The sequence below is a fragment of the Uranotaenia lowii genome, chromosome 3 (assembly GCF_029784155.1).
Source record: "Uranotaenia lowii strain MFRU-FL chromosome 3, ASM2978415v1, whole genome shotgun sequence".
Lineage (NCBI taxonomy): Eukaryota > Metazoa > Arthropoda > Insecta > Diptera > Culicidae > Uranotaenia > Uranotaenia lowii.
This window is the reverse complement of record NC_073693.1, coordinates 325,773,887-325,794,059: the sequence shown is the minus strand read 5'-3', so window position 1 is coordinate 325,794,059 and position 20,173 is coordinate 325,773,887. Positions and strand designations below refer to the sequence as shown.

Below are 20,173 nucleotides of genomic sequence, written 5' to 3'. Positions count from 1 at the left end.
AAATAAAAAGATTTAGTCATCATTTGGTCGTTGACTTGGGCACCAAAAGAACCGCCAGTATTGAATTTCTGGAACCGCTTTGAATCTTGTCAGTTTGTTGTTTTTCTATGAAACGGCGCGGCGACTGCTGCATTATTGTGGCTAGAAATCCTTCGTTTTACTAGAATCAAGCCGTTGTTGCTAATCGAAAGTAACAGCAAATTTTTGCTAAGTAGAGCCTAGGAAATGTTGTGTGTATGTAATGTAGATAGTATTCAATTTTGTTGTACAGTAGCGCTTAATTTGTTCCAATTTACTCTATTTGGATTATTTTTTATCATCTCTCTCATGTTTCAACTTCAACTTCCGGATGACAAAAAAAGAAATTAAAATTTGTTCCGGCCTAATGCTGATTCATGATGATAACGTGACATAACACCACTCTACAGGACGTTACTATGAATTGCTAACAGCGCACTCTATCTTTCGGTAGCTAAACTCAGAGTAACGCTCCAGTGCAGTGCTGGAAGTGTATCAAATTTAATGTAAATTTTCAAAAATTGTTACATGGCTGACTGGCAATATTTCGATATGAATTGAATGAATTTATTTTCCAAAAATAATTGAATGTTAAGTTTACAAAAATATTTTTACTGTTTGTAAGGTCTAACATACTAGGAAAGTTCAGATTAACTTCCTCCAGAGAAACAAAGTATACAACGTGGTTTTTTTTTATAACGTGGGTTAAATATAGAAAATATATCAGTTATGATTAGAATCACTAATATTGATGAACGAGAAAAAAATAGGTAGGAACTTAATAACATAATTTGATATGTTTTTTATCCTTATAGCAGATTTTAAGCATTGTATCCTGTTTACCCGAAAACTTCTGCCCAGGATGATTTTCCCCAGAATGACAATTACCCGAATTGAAACCCCAGAATGAACAAGTTACCAGAAATAAATTCTTCAGAATGCGCCTTATACCAGAATTTTTTTTCCCAGAATGGAACGTTTGCCAGATTATGTTTTTCCTCAGAATGGAACATATCCCAGAATGGCACAAATGTCAGATTTTTTTGTTTTAGTTCTAATATAAATTATAATTTTTCTGGGAAAACTTTTCTAGGGAATGGATTTTTTATTTTGGGCCATTGTTTTCGGGTAAATGTAGTACAACCAGTTTTGTGTCTCGCAAAGCATTGCATGAAAAGTAGTCTTGCAATACCTCGCTAGGCAACCAGCAGCGATGTCAATTGAATTAAATGATCTTCGAAAACATTGTTCATCGGAAAATTTCCTTTGAAGAATTTATATATTGGCACAAAACCATCAGAAGGCTCGGTTCTACAGAAGAAATAAAAATTATGTTGATTTTTTCAGTACAAAATATTTAATTTTCCCATACAAACCTAAAAGTTGAAATTTACTCATGTAAACGTTACTTAAAAAATCTGCAAAAAATCATGGATGAGTTTTGAACCAAAACGAAGCTTTTTAGACCCCAGGGTTTGATAAATTCAAAAATGACCCCAAATTGACTCAATCTAATTCTACAGAGTTCCCAAAAATATGATAAATTTTTTGAATAAATTTAACCTATTTTTAAAATAAACTCTGAATCTAAAAACAAACTTCATAATGTTTCGTAACGATCCTTAGACTAAAATTTAAAGATGCTTAATGCCGAAGGAAACACTTAAACTTGAATAAAGGGCGCAACAATGTGCCTTATTGAACAATCAGTCAATACTTTGTAAATCCCTTCCATCCGGTCCAGAAAAATCTCTACCCCGGGTATTGGAATAATTTCTTCGCTAACCCACTCTCTTCCGGTGCGAAGTGCGTTATACTTCTTTCATTTAATCACGAAGGAGTTCACCCTGGGTCATCCATCGCAGCTTATCAGCCAGCAGCAGCTCTGCTCGCAACCTCGGGTGATCTTCCTACAGCTTCAAAATTATTTCACCATTTTAGATTCCTCCGAGCGAGCCTTGAAAAGTTAAGCTCAGCGCAGCAGCGGTTTCGTAACCTTTCAAAATGTTTCCAATCAATGATTCCTTGTAATGAAAACGAAATCTTATATTGAAATTAAGATTTTTTTTAAATATAATTGAGGAACTAATGAGAAAAATTAACGAAATTAATTCATGGCTCAACTTTAGAATTCTGATTAAACATTTAAAAAATCATTAGTCAATTACAGAAATCATAACCTAGAATTCTGAGTGGAGAGTCCCAAACTATTTTTTTTTAAGGATTCGGAGTTCATACAGAACTCAAATTAAAAATTCCTCATGAGGAATTTAGAATTTTGATTTAAAATTCATTCCTAGCTTAGAATTCCTAGAATAGCCTAGAAATGTATTTTTAATTTTAAAAATTAGACGCATAGTTCGACTAAGTTCTAGCCACAACAGCAACGACAACAACAAAAAGGTAAGACAACTACCTTCTTATATTTTGGGAATAGATCACGTCCTGCTCGATAGCGAAGTATGCAGTTCAATGGGATGATTTCGGTAGCAGGAATTCAGTTGAGTAATAGTGCTCGTCTGGATTAGTTAGGCAAGTTTGCTGGATATACGAAGTGTACTGTCAAGAGAGGGCCCCACAATGTCTAATGCTCTGCAAGTGAACGTTTCAGCTCAATCGGAAGTTTCTGAAAGTAAAAGTATCGAAAAAGTGGACACCAATGAAGGAGTTTTTTATAAGTAAAGTTTTGAGTTTCAAGTGTGGAAAAAAGAAAGGTTTAAGTGAAGTTTTTTTTCAATCTATTTCAAGGATCGGGTGGATAGTTGCTGGAAATCCTTGGAAAACCGTTGGCTTAGTGTGTTGTGTTGTTGTTTTTGGGTCACTGGGTTTGTTGAACGCTCAATTGGAAAAGGATAACAAATTCATATGGACGAGTGATGGTAAGGAAAGATCTTCAATGGAAAAACAATGAGAAAGGGGAAGGAGTATAAATATTGCTAGAAACGAACTGGTGGAAAACATATATTTATTTTAGCATTTACGCAGAGAGCATTCTGCTGGATTCTACCAATTGTGGAGCGGTTGATTCAAGACTCATGTTCTGTGACTTCTTAACTCGAGAATTGTTGGAGAAAATGGAACCAAATTGGTCATAGGATAGGATAGGTCATTTGGATACGAGAAATGTATCTACGACGCCCTTCCATGGGAATAATATAAAAGGGGCAGAGGGTCTCATATAAAAGTTTTGACATAATTTTACAACTAATGACAAATGATACACAATTGAGAAAGAGAAATGTCTCTACGATGATTGGTTACCCATCTCGCCTTCCAGTGGGAAGAAAAGAAGGGGGAGCGGGATCTTCCATACCTACATTTTATTGCATAACTCGAGAACTAAATGAGCAAAAGGTACCAAATTTGGCATTTCAACTATTTGGATATGAAGTATTTTGAGTGAACAGCATTAAACTTTCAATTAAAAAGAAATTTTATGTACACTACATAAGACAAACCAAATCACATTTTTTTCTGAGGTGAAAAAAATTTAAGACTTAATTTTAAACAGTTTTAAGGAGCTGATTCCAAACTTGCAAATAGTATTTTTTTTATCAACTATTGTTATTGAAATATTTTTTGAAAATAGGAAAAAAACATAAAATAAATTTGTGCACTTTTCTGGAAAAAACTATAATACATAACAACGATTTTAAAATAAAGGTTTTCAATTCAATGATCAACTTTCAACAAGACGCGGAGAAATTTTTACTTAGAAGAAAAAATGTTAAGAAAGTTATTTTTTTAACATTTTTTTTAAATTTTGCAATGTACGGGAGTTATGACGAAATTTTAAAGAATATTATTACCAAATGAAATGGTAAATGAGTTAAAATCTTTAATATCAAATGTTCAAAGACTTTCCTGAATGAAGTAAGAAATTTGTAATCTTAACTATTCATATTTCAAATTCTAGAATGTTATAATATGAATCCTTGATTGTATTAAAATGGATTCAGAATCCTTTTTTAGTTTTAATGTAGGATTATTAGTTCAAAAGTTATCAACTATCGATTCACTCAAAACTGATAAATTTTAAAACTCCTACACGTCGTATCACCAAAACTAGAGGTGATGGATGAAAACTGACTGATGATTTGAATTCTGGACGCCAAAATCTTCTAAAATCAGTTATCAGACACATATTTAAAAAAAACTAATCAAGCTGGGGTTACTTACTATAGTAATTTGGGTACAGAATAAGATAATCAGATTTCATTACTTTCGAGTTTGAATTAATAGTTTCCTTGATGCCTTAACTATTCTCGTTTAATCGTGAAATCGAAGACCATAAAGATACATTTTATAAGGGCTTAAAATATATAGTCAGAGTTTTCCCCAGTTTTGAGATAAAAAAAAATGAGAAAAAATTTGTACAAAATATTTAGAAAAACTGACATAAACGAACGACACGGTCATTTTTATTTAGTAGCTTGAAACGTATGAAAAAAGACAAAAAAATTAAAAAATATACAAATTTTAAAAAATGCAAAATAAATACCGAAATGACCAAAGTGATAAAATTTTAGTAACGGTGTCTCTGACAGAACAATTTTATTTATCAAAAATAAGCATCGCTGATTTCTTTACGATTCGAAAGCTGAGACTTTCCCCTTACATTTGAGCCAAAATTGGAAATAATCCATCGGGGGGTCTAGAACATTTAATTTTCTTTTTGAAGATTTTAAACCTTTTTAATAATCGTTGATAAAAGACCTTTCTTGACTTTAGTCTTATTCCAATTACATATGTCGATATCATAATCTAGGTAATAGAAAAATTTCTTGGCTACAATTTTGTCCAAGACATAAAAGTGATACAGAGTGAAAGAAATGAATTGAAATGTCGCAAACAAAGTGATTATTATTTGATTTGAAAAATCTAATAAAAGTTCTCATCGCTGATTGTACTAAGACCAGGACTAGTATCCTTTATTCCTTTCGTCTTAATTATTCATTGTTGAGTGTTTAAATGCTCGGGATGGTTTATACAAATTAAAAAATTCAAATTTTACATAAACTTGTAAGTGATTATATGAAGTTGAGACTATTCAGGGGTTTTATTATGAAAAAAGAAGGCTGTATTTGAAAATTGTGAAATTCCTTTAGGTAAAGTAAAGTTGGAATATGTGTAAAATCTAAGCAAATTAATGTAGGTATATCTAACTTTTCATAAATTTCATATTTGAAGCTTAACTCAAAAACAGTTCTACTACGATTTTTTTGAATTTAATTTGCGGATTCAGCGCCTGATTACACATTAAAGGTGATCTTGAGCTTACCTAGTTCAAAAATGCTGTAAACTAGTGTTATTGATTGTAGAGTGTTTAAATGCTCGGGATGGTTTATTTACATTAAAACAAAATATTTTACATGAACTAGATAGGGGTTATATGAAGTTGAGAGTATTCAGAGGTTTTATTATGAAAAAGATGGCTCCTGCTGTACTTGAAAATTCCTTTAATATTTTAAGCAGAGCAATGTTAAAATGTGTGAAAAATCTGGGCTAATTAATTTAGATAATTTATTTTGATCATATCAGGACATTACAATAAATTCTGTTCATGATCAGCTCTAAGTAATGTTGTAATTTTTTTCGAAGAAATAAGAAAATTACATTCCAGGGGAGAGTCAAAAAAGCAGAAATCCACAGACAAATGTTTGCAGTGTTCCACATTAACTACTACCAGACCAAAACCGAATTTTAAATGTCATCAAGGAAATTTGAAGAAAAAAAAATTCAATCACTTGATTAAATGCCAAACTGTTTAACAACAATATTTAAAATTTATCAAATGTTTTTTATTTATTTAAGCCCGGTCAACTAACTAAATGTAAATTTAGAAAATATTCTAAATTATTGTATTAAATGTATATCTGTATTAAATGCATGTATCAAAAATTGTTGAATACAAAGTGTATGGTAAGGTTTTGTAACACATTTGTTCCTTTTGATCGAAAAAAAAGCAATGAGCAACATTAGGATCAGTTCGCGAACCTTTGACAAAAATTAACAATCTTTAATTTTCACTTTGAAAAAGGTGTGTAAATTCAAATTCGACCACATTTTTACATACAAGAATGCTCATACTTTTTTTTTATAACAAGATCACATGAATGCTCTTTAATCAAGTCAATACTTATCAAACCATTAGATTAAATTAAACCATCAAAAAGGTTAAAATATCTTTCAAAAAATATAATGTTCTAGACCCCCTGATGGATTATTTCAAATTCAGGCTCAAATCAAAGGGGAAAGTCCCAGCTTTCGAATGGTGATAAAATCAGCGATGGTAATGTTTAAAAAAAATTAAGCTAGAGAAACCGTGTAAAAACAGCAAAAATAAAACTAAAATTGTACCAATTTTGAGCATTTTTGTCATATTTGTAATTTTTTGTTTGTAAACTTTGTTATTTTTGCCATTAATTTTGTTGATATTTGTCTATTTTTTACTTTTTTATATTTTTATTCTCATTTGCCATTTTAAAATTAATTTCATTTTTGCATTTGAAGTTTTTTGTGTGGTTGACATGGAAAAGTCCAATGATGTGGAGTTCTGGTCTCAGATTTATTTCCGAAATAACACCAGATGTCGATGTTTTTTTTTAAATTTCCCCTTTTCTTCCGGTGCCCCACGTTAGATGATTTTCGAAAGTAAAAAGTTCAAACGTGACAAAAGGAATTCGATTAACTTGATCTTGAAACTTTAATAGTTTTTGAGTTCTTCCACTGAAAAAAAAATTAAGTTTCAAAATAATTTTTACAGAATTGAAGAAAAAAAAATTTATAGTTAGTATAGAAATATGTAGAAAAAATAACAAAATGTAACGTCAAACAAGCTTGTCAATTTAAACGTGGATTTGTTTTACAAAAATAAAAATTTTCAAATTGCAGGAAAACATAAAGTTATTTTATAAATGCAGTTACAAATTTATAAAAACCTAAAAAAAAGGATAGAAACAAATGTTTTATTTTCCATACAAAAAATTAATAACTTTAGTTATACCCTTGTCCTTTGAACTAAATATTCGTGAAAATATAGAAAATCCTGACAGGACTCAACATGAATCGTTGACTTTGCGATTTTATTTTGTTATTATGGTAGAGACCTTAGATTTCGACAGTAGCTTGTTTTCGACACAACTTCCAGAAAATGTTTAAGGTTTGAAGAATAAAAAACTATATCTTTTTCTGGCGAAAAAGAGATTTCTTTCGTCGGAGGAAGTTAACTAGAGTGATAACAATATTTGAAAAAAATATTTTTTTTGTGAACATTTGTTATATATTTAGTGTTCCGTCTCACGACATAACCTGATGAACAATATTCCTCTTATTCACTCGTTTCATGGTGAACATCCGATAATAAAATTAGTAGAAAAAAAATTCAACATTCGACTTAGGTCAAAGCCTTTTTTTAAAAAAAAAAACATTTTTTCTGTTATATTTTATTTTATTTCTATTTCTGATATTATATTTCTCTGCTTAAAATCGTCCCAAGTCGCCAAAATATAAGCTTTTAGCAAACTATCATTTAGTGAACATGTACATTAGGGTGTCCCATAATTTCAAAATGTCTGAGAACCTGGGGGCTCAACCTCCAAATTATAGATAAGGGTGTGAAGAACAAACTTTTGTATGGGGCCAACTTAAAAAATATGTTAAAAACGTGATCTTTGAAAATAGTCCACTTTTCAATGATTTAAATAAAAAAAAAATATGTTCATAATTTTTTTATTTAATTTATTTAATTCAGTGAAATATTTGTCTTGATTTAAATTTCAATAAAATCAACATTAATAAGCAATCGATTAGTTAAGAGAAAAAATGATGAAAACCCAGTTTGTTATGCTTCTTCAGTATAAAATGTCTCAGAATCCCAGAATCTCAGAAATATACCTACAGAAATTTTTGTTGGGTACATAGTACATACATCAAATACTGAATCATTTCTTCTTCTTTTATCAACATACCCAAGACTTGCGTTCTTAGTTTTTTTTTCCAACGTAATCTCTGTTGCATTTAAATATGCATTGCAGAGATTATTACGGCCAGGCCAACCATGTGTTAAATACCACAAAAGATTCTGGAACAAGGGGTGGAATAAAGCGTAGATTTTCGCTTCATATGCTATATGTATAATAACATTTTAACTATGTTGGATTGTTCTTGATTTTATCACTGCGATTGTTTATACTTCCAAGTTTTCGAAGTTTTTCGGAGAGTTTTAGTAACAATCAAACAAATCGTAGTTGTCGCAGTTGTCTATACGTTTCGAGCTACTCTAGTAATCGAGTATCTTCAGTGGAAAAGTTTACTGGCTATCGTCTAAAACTATTTAGGTTTTGGAATGTCAAAAATATATATAAAATTAATACAATTTAAAAGTCTAAAATCGTATAAAAAAGTTGGATTTCCCCAAATAGGTTATTGTCGACAGGACAAATCCTTTGCCGATTTAGAACCGTACATCTAAAGTCGGCAGGAGCCAGTGTCTGGTGCTGTTTTGATATCGGAACCTACTGCAGCCGGAATTACTGATTTGTTTCTTCCCACGTCCTGTTTTTTTTGCTACAGCACACTTCATAATTTTATACACCTTTGTGGGTATTTTCAACTAGTTTCGATACTGGTTCTAATTTTTTTTAATTTTTTTCTTCCTTAGTTAGAACGATTTTTTCACGGAGCGAAAATTTTTGACGTCCGCGCGCTACTCGAGCTCCTCCATCAAACACCAAGGTGTGTATATTTAGGAGGTATAACGATATGAGAAACTCCCGATTCAGCCATTTTGATTTGGCTACTATGGAGTACGTGGAGTTTGTTTACCAACAAAGCCCTCAGTTCGAACAAATTTTCCGATGTTTACAAACAAACTCACTGAACTTCACCCTGCTCTCCTCGCCTACTTACTGACAAAGTCAGAGAACCTTGCGATCTAATAACCTTGATTATACACTGAATCATTTAACGGCGAAAACTGAAACTGATTGTCTGAAAATCTAGATCACAAAATAGATTTAAAATTGTGATTAAAACTTCGTTTGCTGACAAATGTACGGAAATAAGTATTTATGAGGGAAATCTGTATCGAGCTTGTCGAAAACTAATCTAACATTAAGCAATTATTAAATAAATATTTTTGAAATACGTTTAAAAAATTTTCAAACATGACAATTTATTTAGGTAATGTGCTGAAATTCCTGGGTTTTATCCGGTTTCCCGTTGAAGCGATGATATTCCAAAGATTTTCCGGGTATTCGCGTTTTTTTGAAATTATATATGGACCGTTTTCGAAATTCAAAGATGACATTTTGCTCATACATCTATTGCCACCCTAACGTTCATGTAACGTGTTGTTACGATTCGGATTATATAATCACATATTTCGGAATTTTGTAAACCAAATAAGACTGGTAAGATTTAAAAATGTTGTTATCCGTTTGCAGATTCCACCTTCTCCCGGGACGCCAAATGGTTGCGAGATACCTTCGAAGAAGGTCAGCGCTTACAGCAGGTCCTCCTCAAAGCCCCGGATATCCTAAACCCTCACATTTTCGATAAGGCACTCTACATCCTAGAGCAGATCAACTTAATTAGTGTACCGCATACGGATCAGCTCGGACCGCACAACATAACGTGGGCCGACGTGTGCCTCCGGGTGCCGGAAATGGGCAAATTCGTCCAAACCGCGATAGCCCAAACGGACGTCAACGGCTACACAGGGAGCGCAAACGCTTCGAATGATGATAGTGGTGACGGTCCTGATAATAGCAACAGCGAGTTTCTGGATGGCCTCATTTGCTCCTTCATGACGGTGATACCGCGTGGCTGTCTCATTTCCAGCCCAATGAATCTTTGGTCCAACGATGCCGGCGAAATTCGTACCCTTTCCCGGGAGCAGATTTTGGCCGCGATCAACGACGAGCAAAGCGTGGACATTTTGAGGAAAAGTGGAGTTCAGTTGGAATTTGCGACTTCTGGGAGGAATTCGGTACGACGAAACCGATGGAAAGATCACTGGGGCCAGCAGTTTGTTGATAAGTTGGGTGACCCATGTGAACTACAGCCTGGTAGATTTGGAAAAAAATAGAAACACAATCGGCACCGAAGATTGGGTGACGGAAAGTGTCTATTTGTGGGAACAGGGATTTCTGGATCGAATGAAAGAGTTGTGCGAACAGATGGGGACCGAAAGTTTTGAAATTTTTTACAGCTCCTCGAGAAGTTTCGAGGATATCATTCTGGAAACAATGCATGAAGGCGTTGGCGGTGCACCATTCGTGTGTTTTATGGTGTTCACTTACATGGTACTGGTTTTGTCTCGGTTTAGTTGGGTAGAATTCAGAGTAGGTAGCTTTGAGAAAATTATTTATTATTTAAAGTTATAAATTATATTTCAATTCACAGATCATTCTCAATGTCGTGGCGGTGATGATGATTCTGATGGCGATGGCAATTTCAACGGGAATTTTCTGTGCCTTTGGAGGCCGGCTGAATGCCATTCACCCAACGCTACCTTTTCTGGTGCTCGGTTTGAGTATCGATGATCTCTTCGTAATGCTAAGAAGCTTGCGGAAAGTCAAACAAAATGCTAGCGGAGATTTGAAGCTATCACAGCAGATCGGTCTGATGTTACAGCACTCGGGAGCAGCCATCACAGTAACTTCTTTGACCGATATTGCTGCACTGGCTGTGGGATTTCTGTCGGTAAGTAATTATTACCGTATTACCGAAAGATTTTTTAAATTTTTGAAGAAAACATAAGAGATATATCCTAATAGTATTGAAAAAATATAAAAATGAATTTCTGTCCGTCTGTCTGTCTGTTCCCTAGAGACTCGAGAACTACTGAACCAATTTGGGTGAAACTCTGCAGACGGGAGTTTTAGAGTCTGGGGAAGGTTTCTATTCTATACTGGTTCAAGATCTCTAGCTCTCCTGGAAGGGGGAAAAGTCTTCCAAACTAAAAAAGTACATATTTGCATAACTAAATAATTAATGGAGGTGTTTGGATACGAGCAATCTGCTTATGTAGGATTGAGACCCTTTTCTCTTTCCAGTGTAGGAAAAGGAATGAAGGGAGAAGGTCTTCCATACATTTTTTGCGAAAATCGAAAACTTGATAGTTTGAGCTTCCTCCCTTCTTCTTTCAATGGGGAAATGGTCAAGAGACAGGATAACTTCCGTAAATTTGTTTGGTACAATTCGCAAATTAATCAAGAAAATTAGATCAAACTTGACTAAGTAGGATATTGGGGTGCGCGAAACCTTCCTATGATTATTTGAGACTCCTTGTCCTTCCGGGAGATGGAAGGGGAAGGGCTTTCATAAAAGTTTATTGCAATGCTTTAGAATAGAGATGTACCGAATATTCGGTCGGCCAAATATTCGGCACCGAATATCGCCAAAAAACCGTTAAGCCGAATATTCGGCTTACCGAATAGTTGAGCTAAGTATTCGGCCGAATATTGATTTTTTAAAATTTATACAATAGCAGAACTTTTATTTTTTTCAACTGATGTTTGATAAATTATAAAATATTCAAAAGTAATGTTGAAAAAGCTACAAACTCTTCAAAAACTTATGGTTTCACTAAATCATCTTAGATGTATCAATGTATCTTTCTTGTAGGTAGCTGTAGTTATATTTTGATTTTGAAAAATCAAATTTCTTCTTGAAAATTTACAGATTTTCCGTTACAAAAGGATTTTCAGAGTAAATTTAAAAATTTACATCAATTTTTGTTCAATCCTTAGAAACGATTTAAACACTGCTGCTGTAATTCAATGAAAAATTTAAATTTCAAGTAATATCCAAGTTTTCAAAAAAAACAAATCATCCAGACCCGGCCGTGTGGATAGGTGTGGTAGAAATCATAGGATGCTTAAGGTTGAAGATCATCGATCTCTTTGGCAACTATTTTGGAAGACATCTAGCTGAAAGTGGACGTTTGTTTGTTCTTTTTTTCATCTTATTCGATATAAAATAAGCGATTTCAAATAGCTTGGCACCTGTTTTGACATGTTTTGTGCCAGATTTCACTGGAACCTAATCTCTTTGGTGATAAACGCCCTAGAAGCGACAAGTCATCTGATGTCTTTTCAGCTAATGATGACATTTTTAAAATCAAAGCGACCTCTACTTGAAGAAGATCTTATTTCATATACATCTGTTTGGAAATATTCGACTTTAAAACACGAGGGGCATTAAGGTGGAAGAAATAGAAGAAAAATAAATTATCGCTTTTTTTTCCCATGGAAAATTAAACAAAACATTCGACCGAATATTCGTTTGGCCGAATAGTTGAAAAGGTCAATATTCGGTATTCGGCCGTTCGCCGAATACCACTATTCGGTACATCTCTACTATTCTATTTCTATTATATTTTGTTTATTTATAGAGGATTTAACCAGCTTGGTCATTCTTCCTCTACATCTCTACTTAAAAACTTATTAAGCAAAAGAAATATAATTGTAAATGATCAGAGAGTAAAGGGTCCGGCAATTGAAGTGCTACATTGAAATAAACATATAAATTGATCAAAACAACAACACTTTATTTCAAATTCATTCATTTTCTTTTGAAAACAAATTACTTTTATAAAATTCACTGGTAAAGTTCGACTCGTTCGCCCTTGACTTTAACCACTCGCCGCAGACGGACAGCTCGTATGAAGCCCGCAGGTGTTCTTGTGGTATTTTATCCCAGGCTGCCACGAGATGTCGCTTCAGGACCTCCTCATCTTCATGTTTCTTAGAGCAAACTTCGGACTCCAACATACTCCAAACAGCGAAGTATAAGGCTTCAGGTCTGGCGAACTAGCCGGCTACTCGGAGCTCGAAATGAACCATGGAAAATGTTGCGCAATCCAAAGTTGGGTTTTCTTCGCTTTGTGAGCCGGCGCCAAGTTCTGTAGGAAAACCCAATCCCTGGAACCAAAATATCAACGTGCCCACGGTTCAACGACATTCTGTAGAACTAGTTCCCGATATATATTTTGGTTGATCTTCCCAGTAAACATTTAAGGAGGTATATCGCAGGAACAACGGAATTATTCAAACTATTATACCAGATAAAAATATTGTATTAAACTTACCAAAATAGCATATAGCTACAAAAGTGGAGGCGATATATCTACAATGACAAGATTCCAACGATTCGATTTCCCCACAAAATGCAAAATAAACGATTTTAAGTAATTTGAGCGAATCGAAATAAAAACTTCCCCGACCGAGATTTGAGGACTGGAGTAGTCCTCCGAGTTCACAGTCCGGTATCTTACCACGATACCAACTCATCAGTTGATAAGATCCACGCTAAAGCTCTATATGTGAGATTCTCTTTAACGAACCGGTCAAAGAAAGGGAGAGATCGGATAGAGTTTCAATCGATGGACTGCCCATTTATCGTAAATCAGTTCACTCAAATCGTAAATGTTCAATTAGCAGAGCATATTCCCAACTTTTTGGAGAGATATTTACGAATTGACTTAACTGCTACCTGACTCAACTATTTTTGGGCAAAACTTGCCGTAAATGAATGATAGAAAATCACTCAATACCAACTTGTTTACGATGGTTATTGAAAATGTCTTAACAATTTGGATTATCATTTTTATTACGATTTCATGTTAGCTGGATTCAGGGACAAAAACCAGCGGAGTTCGGCCATCACGGGTGATTCCGGCCCAAACCATCACCGATGCTGGTTTCTGTCGCCGAGTGGCAGTCAGCAAGTTGGCATGGTTTCGTGATCTGTCTAGCAACCAAACTTTGTCGTTCTGCTTATTCACGAACTGTTGTACGGTGAAGAGTTTTTCGTCGGTAAACATGATAAAAAATTTAGATCGTGTTAACAAAAAATTTAGAAATGATGTGTTAAACAGGACTTTTCAACCAATCATCATGTAACATTCTATAATTTTTTGATAAGTTACATGTGTTAATGTGTTACTAAAGCTCACACTAATTGACGTGTTCAGAGGGTGTTCAATCATGTAAATTCAGTAAAAATGTTGTTATCAGACTTTTTACAGTTTTTCAAACCTTTTCACTTGACCGGTCGCATATTGAAATCATAGTAAAACTAATTTCTATCGATACTAACACTAGTAGCTTGTACTAGCGAACTCGCGACACTTGTTTTCGTCACCTATAAGGCAAACCCTTTCTCTAGAGGGGTTGCAAGTTGAAATCAGAGCCAAACTAATTTTTCGCGGAACAAACACTAGTAGCTTGTACTAGCAAATTCGTAACACTAATTTTCGTCAACCACAAGTCAAACCCTTTCACTAGAGGGGTCGAAAGTTGAAATAAGAGCTAAACTATTTTCTACCGGTACTAACACTAGTAGCTTGTACTAGCGAACTCGCGACACTAATTTTCGTCACCTATAAGAAATCAAGCAGCTTGATAAAGTATTATAGCTCAAATATCAAATTCCTTAATGCTAAAGGAGCACCTCTTAAACCCCCTTTTAAAGCCTTTGTGAACTTTCGCAATTCTAGAAAACTCCTAAAAATGCAGTTATCTATTAAAATAGTTCGTAGAAGCATTATTATTCACTTTTACACAGTAAATTTTTAGAAATTATCTTGTTTTTGTTGAAAAACTCAAGTGGTACTATTCTTATTTCGCACCCCTTTTTTCACATTTTTGGTCCTCAACGCCAATTGCTGCGTCCAAAAAAAAATTAAATTAATGCTTGATTTATCCGTTAAACAATTCAGAACAAACTTTAGAAGAAAATTTTCGTGATTTTTAATCATTAATATTTTAACAAACAAAACACATAGTGGTACTATTCTTATTTCGCCCACTGTATATTTTCCTGCTGTTTTGATATACGTCCCCTATACATTATTGAAAGATCGTATGAAAGTTGGAAAAAAACAACATTTACCTACCAAAGTGGAGGCAAACATACATAAATTTCATTTCTTTCTAAAGCGACGAAAACTACAAGAAATTGCGCATTATCCGACACCTTGTTCGTACCTATCGGAAAAATGCAAAAGAGTGTTAGACTTTGCTCTCATAGGCTTCACGTCGTTGCCAGCGACAATATTTTCCATTTCTCTCATTAGTCAATATTACCCAATCCCATCTGATTTTTGGCCATCTGGATGCACTGCTGGTTTCAGAGAGAACAAGAAGATGATTTTCTCACATAACCCTCATCCGCATTAGGGTGTCATTTTGACACCATTGCAAGTTTGAAGGCTTGTAACTTTTTTCAGAAGCTTCAAAATACAAAAATTTCTTCGAGGACCCTAAATGAATTCAAAAGTTCTTCAATATTGCATCTTTACTTTTTTTTATGGACGAACCCTGGAAGCCTGGACAAAAAAACTCCCTTTTCCGACATTGGGTGTCATTTTGACACCACAAAAGTAAAATATATTTAAGTCGTTTGAATTATCATGAACTTCATATAAAACTTATATCAATAGAAACCTTGTAATGTCAGTAAAATATGTTTAGAACATTATATACAGCTAAAGTTAGAAGTTTTCTCGTTATTCAGCATGAAAGAAAAAAAATCCGAAAAAACATGCCTCACGAAAACTGCTGTAGTTCATATGTTAAACGTCCAAAAAAATATTTGCCTTATGCATATGAAAGCTGAAGTTAATGCCTACATCATGAAGACAAGAAATTTTTTTTAAATTTTTTTAATGAAATGGTCACAAAAAGTTCAAAAAAAGTGGTCTAAAAAACCTACTTTTCATTCGATTGCTAGTAAATACTGTTTGAGCGATTGTAGAGTGTTTTAAAAAATATGACAACAAACTTTATTGAAATTCGAACATTTTGCTGTCTTTAGATTTTCGGTGCAACAAAAATTGAATTTACTGGAATTTTTCAAAGTTGGCTACTTTGCGCGATTTTTTCACTAATTGAAATTTCATCTGTTTTTGTGGTCCTCCGTCAGGTTGTACCCGGATTTTCAGTGCTTTCTCGCCGTTTGAAGCAATCAAAACTATATCCACTGAAAAGGGAATTTAATCTTCATTCTAGTGAGGTGCAACAATTTACGCTGTGAGATTTCACAAAAATATGAAAATTATAAACGTAAAATCATTCCTGAATTTCTAGAACCACAAGCAGCGCGTCCAGCAAAACGTGTTTGTTTGCTCTCCGAGTAGGTACGGTGGGTGGTGATTTGGAAGAGAGCGAAGCCGACAGACGAAATAATGATGCGTGTCGTGACTAGCAAACGAGAACTACTGTCAATAGAAAATTTCCAACCGAGAAACGTACGACACGCATCATGATTTCGTCTGTCGGCTTCGCTCTCTGCCCGAATCACCACCCACCGTACCTACTCAGAGAGCAAACAAACACGTTTTGCTGGACGCGCTGCTTGTAGTTCTAGAAATTCAGGAATGATTTTACGTTTATAATTTTCATATTTTTGTGAAATCTCACAGCGTGATTTGTTGCACCTCACTAGAATGTAAATTAAATTTGCTTTCCAATAAATATACTTTTGATTGGTCCAAACAAAGTGAAAGCACTGAAAATCCGGGTACAACCTGACGGTGGACCACAAAAACAGATGAAATTTCAATTTGTGAAAAATAGCGCAAAGTAGTGAATTTTGAAAAATTCCAGTAATTTCAATTTTTGTTGCATCAAAAATCTAAAGACAGCAAAATGTTCGAATTTTAATAAAGTTTGTTGTCATATTTTTCTAAAACTCTACCATCGCTCAAACAGTATTTACTAGCAATCGAATGAAAAGTAGGTTTTTTAGGCCACTTTTTTGAACTTTTTGTGACCATTTCATTAAAAAAATATTTAAAAAATATTTCTTGTCTTCATGATGTAGGCATTAACTTCAGCCTTCATATGCATAAGGCAAATATTTTTTTGGGCGTGTAATATATGAACCACAGCAGTTTTCGTGAGGCATGTTTTTTTCGGATTTTTTTTCTTTCATGCTGAATAACGAGAAAACTTGTAACTTTAGCTGTATATAATGCTCTAAATATATTTTACTGACATTACAAGGTTTCTTTTGATGTAAGTTTTGTTTAAATCGGTTTAACACGCCAAAAGTTATAACGATTTGAGCTTGTGGTGTCAAAATGACACTCCTAGTGCTGATTAGGGTAATGAAATCTAATGCGGATGAGGGTTAAAGCCCGCGCGGGAGCAAAATCATTTCAAAATTTACAAACATGGCAGACTTTCTGTCATATCTGATTAAAACTGACTTCAGACGACATTTTATACGATCTTTACATTATGCAGTTGGAATTGCGATTCCCAACACCATTGTAAACGACTTAAGTTATTATTTCTGATACGATTTCATGTTTGTTGAGATGTGTCATGCGGTACATGTCTCACATTTCACCTCATTTTTTCACGTCTCACATCTCATCTCTTATCTTTTCTCTATTTTTTATTTCACCATTATAAATTTAGACCTTTCAATATGTCTCGCGTCTTAATATTCGACTTCTACTCGTTAAGCTCTTTCATCGAACATTCGTATTCTAGGGGTTCTATGTTACTCTTGCAACAATGCCGCTGATCAATGGAAAAAGGAAGCCGTCATCTTTGATTTGAGATGGTTTCGAAATTTGAAATTCAAGTGTTTCTCATCAGGTCCTTTCACCTAGTGTTTTTTTTTTAATTTTCACGTCATATTCTCTGGGATATTCTTAAACCGTGTTTACGTAATCAGTAGGTATGAATTTTACCCGGTTTTTTATGTTCTTTCCAATTTTCTGTGTGAGAGATTCTTGTGATTTAAACATTTGATACTTGATGCAGAAAAGGCAAAATCTGTTTAGCTTATCTGGAGTTATTTAACTCATATTTTGTTATTTTCAATATTACAGCCCTTTCCAGGTCTTCGGTCGTTCTGTATCCTGGGGGCAATCAGCGTGATAGCGACCTATTTTCTTGCGCTAACCTTGTTCGTTGCCGCACTAACTCTTGACGAGCGCCGCATTTCGGCTGCCCGAAATGGATTCTTCCCGTGGATTGTGCACGACCAATCGAAAACTAAACTGTGCTGCGATCCTCGGCTGATGGAAAGATCCATGAAGTGGTTGTTCGAGAATGTGGTCCTCACAACGGCCGGGAAAGTTGTAATACTTGGCTCAACTTTAGCTTTGACCGCTTGGAATGGCTGGGCCGTAACAGGTATTGAGGCGAAGTCGGATCCCCGTTGGCTGTTACCGAATGACGGTTATCTGGCATTGTATTTGGGAGAATTCGAAGAGGCATTTCCTCTAGCTGGCACCGAAACTTCTTTGTATTTTGGGGAAATAAACTTAGAGGATGATTTCGATGCTTTAGTTACTTTGTGCGGGAAATTGGAGAACGCAACCGACTACGTACAGCGTGTGAAGGCTTGGCCCAAGGAGTTCAAAAGCTATGTCACAAAAAAGCAACGAGTAGGTTAGCCAATGTAAGTCTCTGTACTGGGAATAAGAGGATCATTTTCGAACCTATTTCAGATGCTGAACTAATGGAGCAAAATAAACCGGAGGGACACCGATTATTGTTAAGCAATTTTCTACAAAGCATGGAAGGGGCCAAGTATCAAAAGAACTTCAAGTTTCTAGAGCCTCTTCAATGTTTGCAACCAGTTTCAGATATCATGGTAAAGTAAAAATGTTGTTTTTCAAATACTTGTAACTGTTAATTTTGTTAATTATTTCCAAAGGCTACATCCTTAGATTTCGAGCTGAAGTTGCAGAACAGTACGAAGGATTATCTGAGGGCAAAGCAAGCAATAGAAAAGCTTCTCGCCGAAACACCTCTAACCGATAATGAGACCTTCCGAACGGCATGGTCCGAAAAGTTCATCTCTCTGAACATCGCCCAGACCATAGGGGATGACACATTCCGCAACATCGGCCTAACACTTTCGGCAGTGCTCTTGTGCGCTTTTGCAGTGCTGAGAAATGTGCAGCTTTGCTTCTGGATATTCGTTTGCGTGTTCATAACACTGGTGAACGTCGGCGGCATCATGAGCATGCTGGAAGTGACATTGAACATAACTTCGGTGCTAGTCATTCAGATAGCCATTGGGTTTAGTATAGACTACGCTTCGCACGTGGCTCACACGTTCCAGATTACGGTCGATCCTGCGGGTTGCTCCCGGCAGCAAAGAATTCTTAGCTCGGTGGCCCACATTGGACCGGCTGTGATGTACGGCGCATTGACAACTCTGCTGTCCCTAGCGATGACGGGCTTTTCTGACGTTTATGAGTATCAACAGTTCGCCTGGGTGTTCCTGCTGCTCGTAACAATCGGACTGTTTGCTGGGCTGGTAATGCTTCCTGTTATTCTAAGTCTGGTAGGACCAGAGCCAAAGAGTTCACCAAGCGATAAGCGTCGTGAAGGCGGGGGTGAAGACGGAGTGACTACGGCGGAACAGAAGCGGCGTGGTATTTGGAATCGTGCTTATCAGCTTGAATAGAGACGGGCAGGCAGTGATTTGGCAGCAGCCAAGGCGAGCTTTTCATTTCTCAATAAAAAAAACCACGTGGAAGAAGCATACTCTGCTCAATAAACAGTCCTACCGAAGACGACGAGTGGAGTGGAGAATAGCGCTTGTTATTATAATTATTTAAATTTAGAGCATGAAGAACCATCTTATCTGCCGCGGGCACACAGAACAAACGATTCCGATTCGCCGGACTAAGACTAGCGCATAGGAATGAAAGTACCCTGCATAATTGTAGTTGTTTGGCGATAATGAAAGTCTTGTTATCAGCATACGCATTTCTTTTCGGATGGAAATTATGAATGGGAAAGCAACTTTAAACTCTCATCATTATTGAAATTTAGCTTTTGATAGCTAAACACATTCATTTCGTACAAAAGTAATCTTCCAAAAATTGTTAATGGAAGTCTTTGAACATTCAAAAAGTTGCACATTGAATTTTCTGAGCGGAAAGCTTGACAACTTTTTTTTTGGATTCGAAAGCTTCAAAGATATAAACAAAACAAATAAACTTTAAAAGGGCTCTTTTCACTAGTCAAAAAAAAAAATGTATAGCTTTATCGAACATTTTTTATCGCACATATAGTTACTTTTCCTAAGGCCAATTTCAATTTTCTATCTACGCTCTCAAACGGGAAATTTCCCAAGATTCCCAGGGTCGGCTCGATCTAGCCAATGGAAA

At 35.0% G+C, this 20,173-nt stretch overlaps 1 protein-coding gene across 1 annotated transcript; it reads left to right on the top strand.

Annotated features, from left to right (window-relative positions):
- Positions 1–2,598: 2,598 nt before the first annotated feature.
- Positions 2,599–19,464, top strand: LOC129753807 (NPC1-like intracellular cholesterol transporter 1). The gene is made up of 6 exons (XM_055749656.1): positions 2,599–2,650; positions 9,465–9,978; positions 10,085–10,364; positions 10,426–10,725; positions 17,873–18,433; positions 18,706–19,464. The coding sequence occupies exons 1-6, from the start codon at positions 2,599–2,601 to the stop codon at positions 19,462–19,464; spliced, it is 2,466 nt and encodes an 821-aa protein (XP_055605631.1).
- The last annotated feature ends 709 nt before the right edge of the window (positions 19,465–20,173 follow it).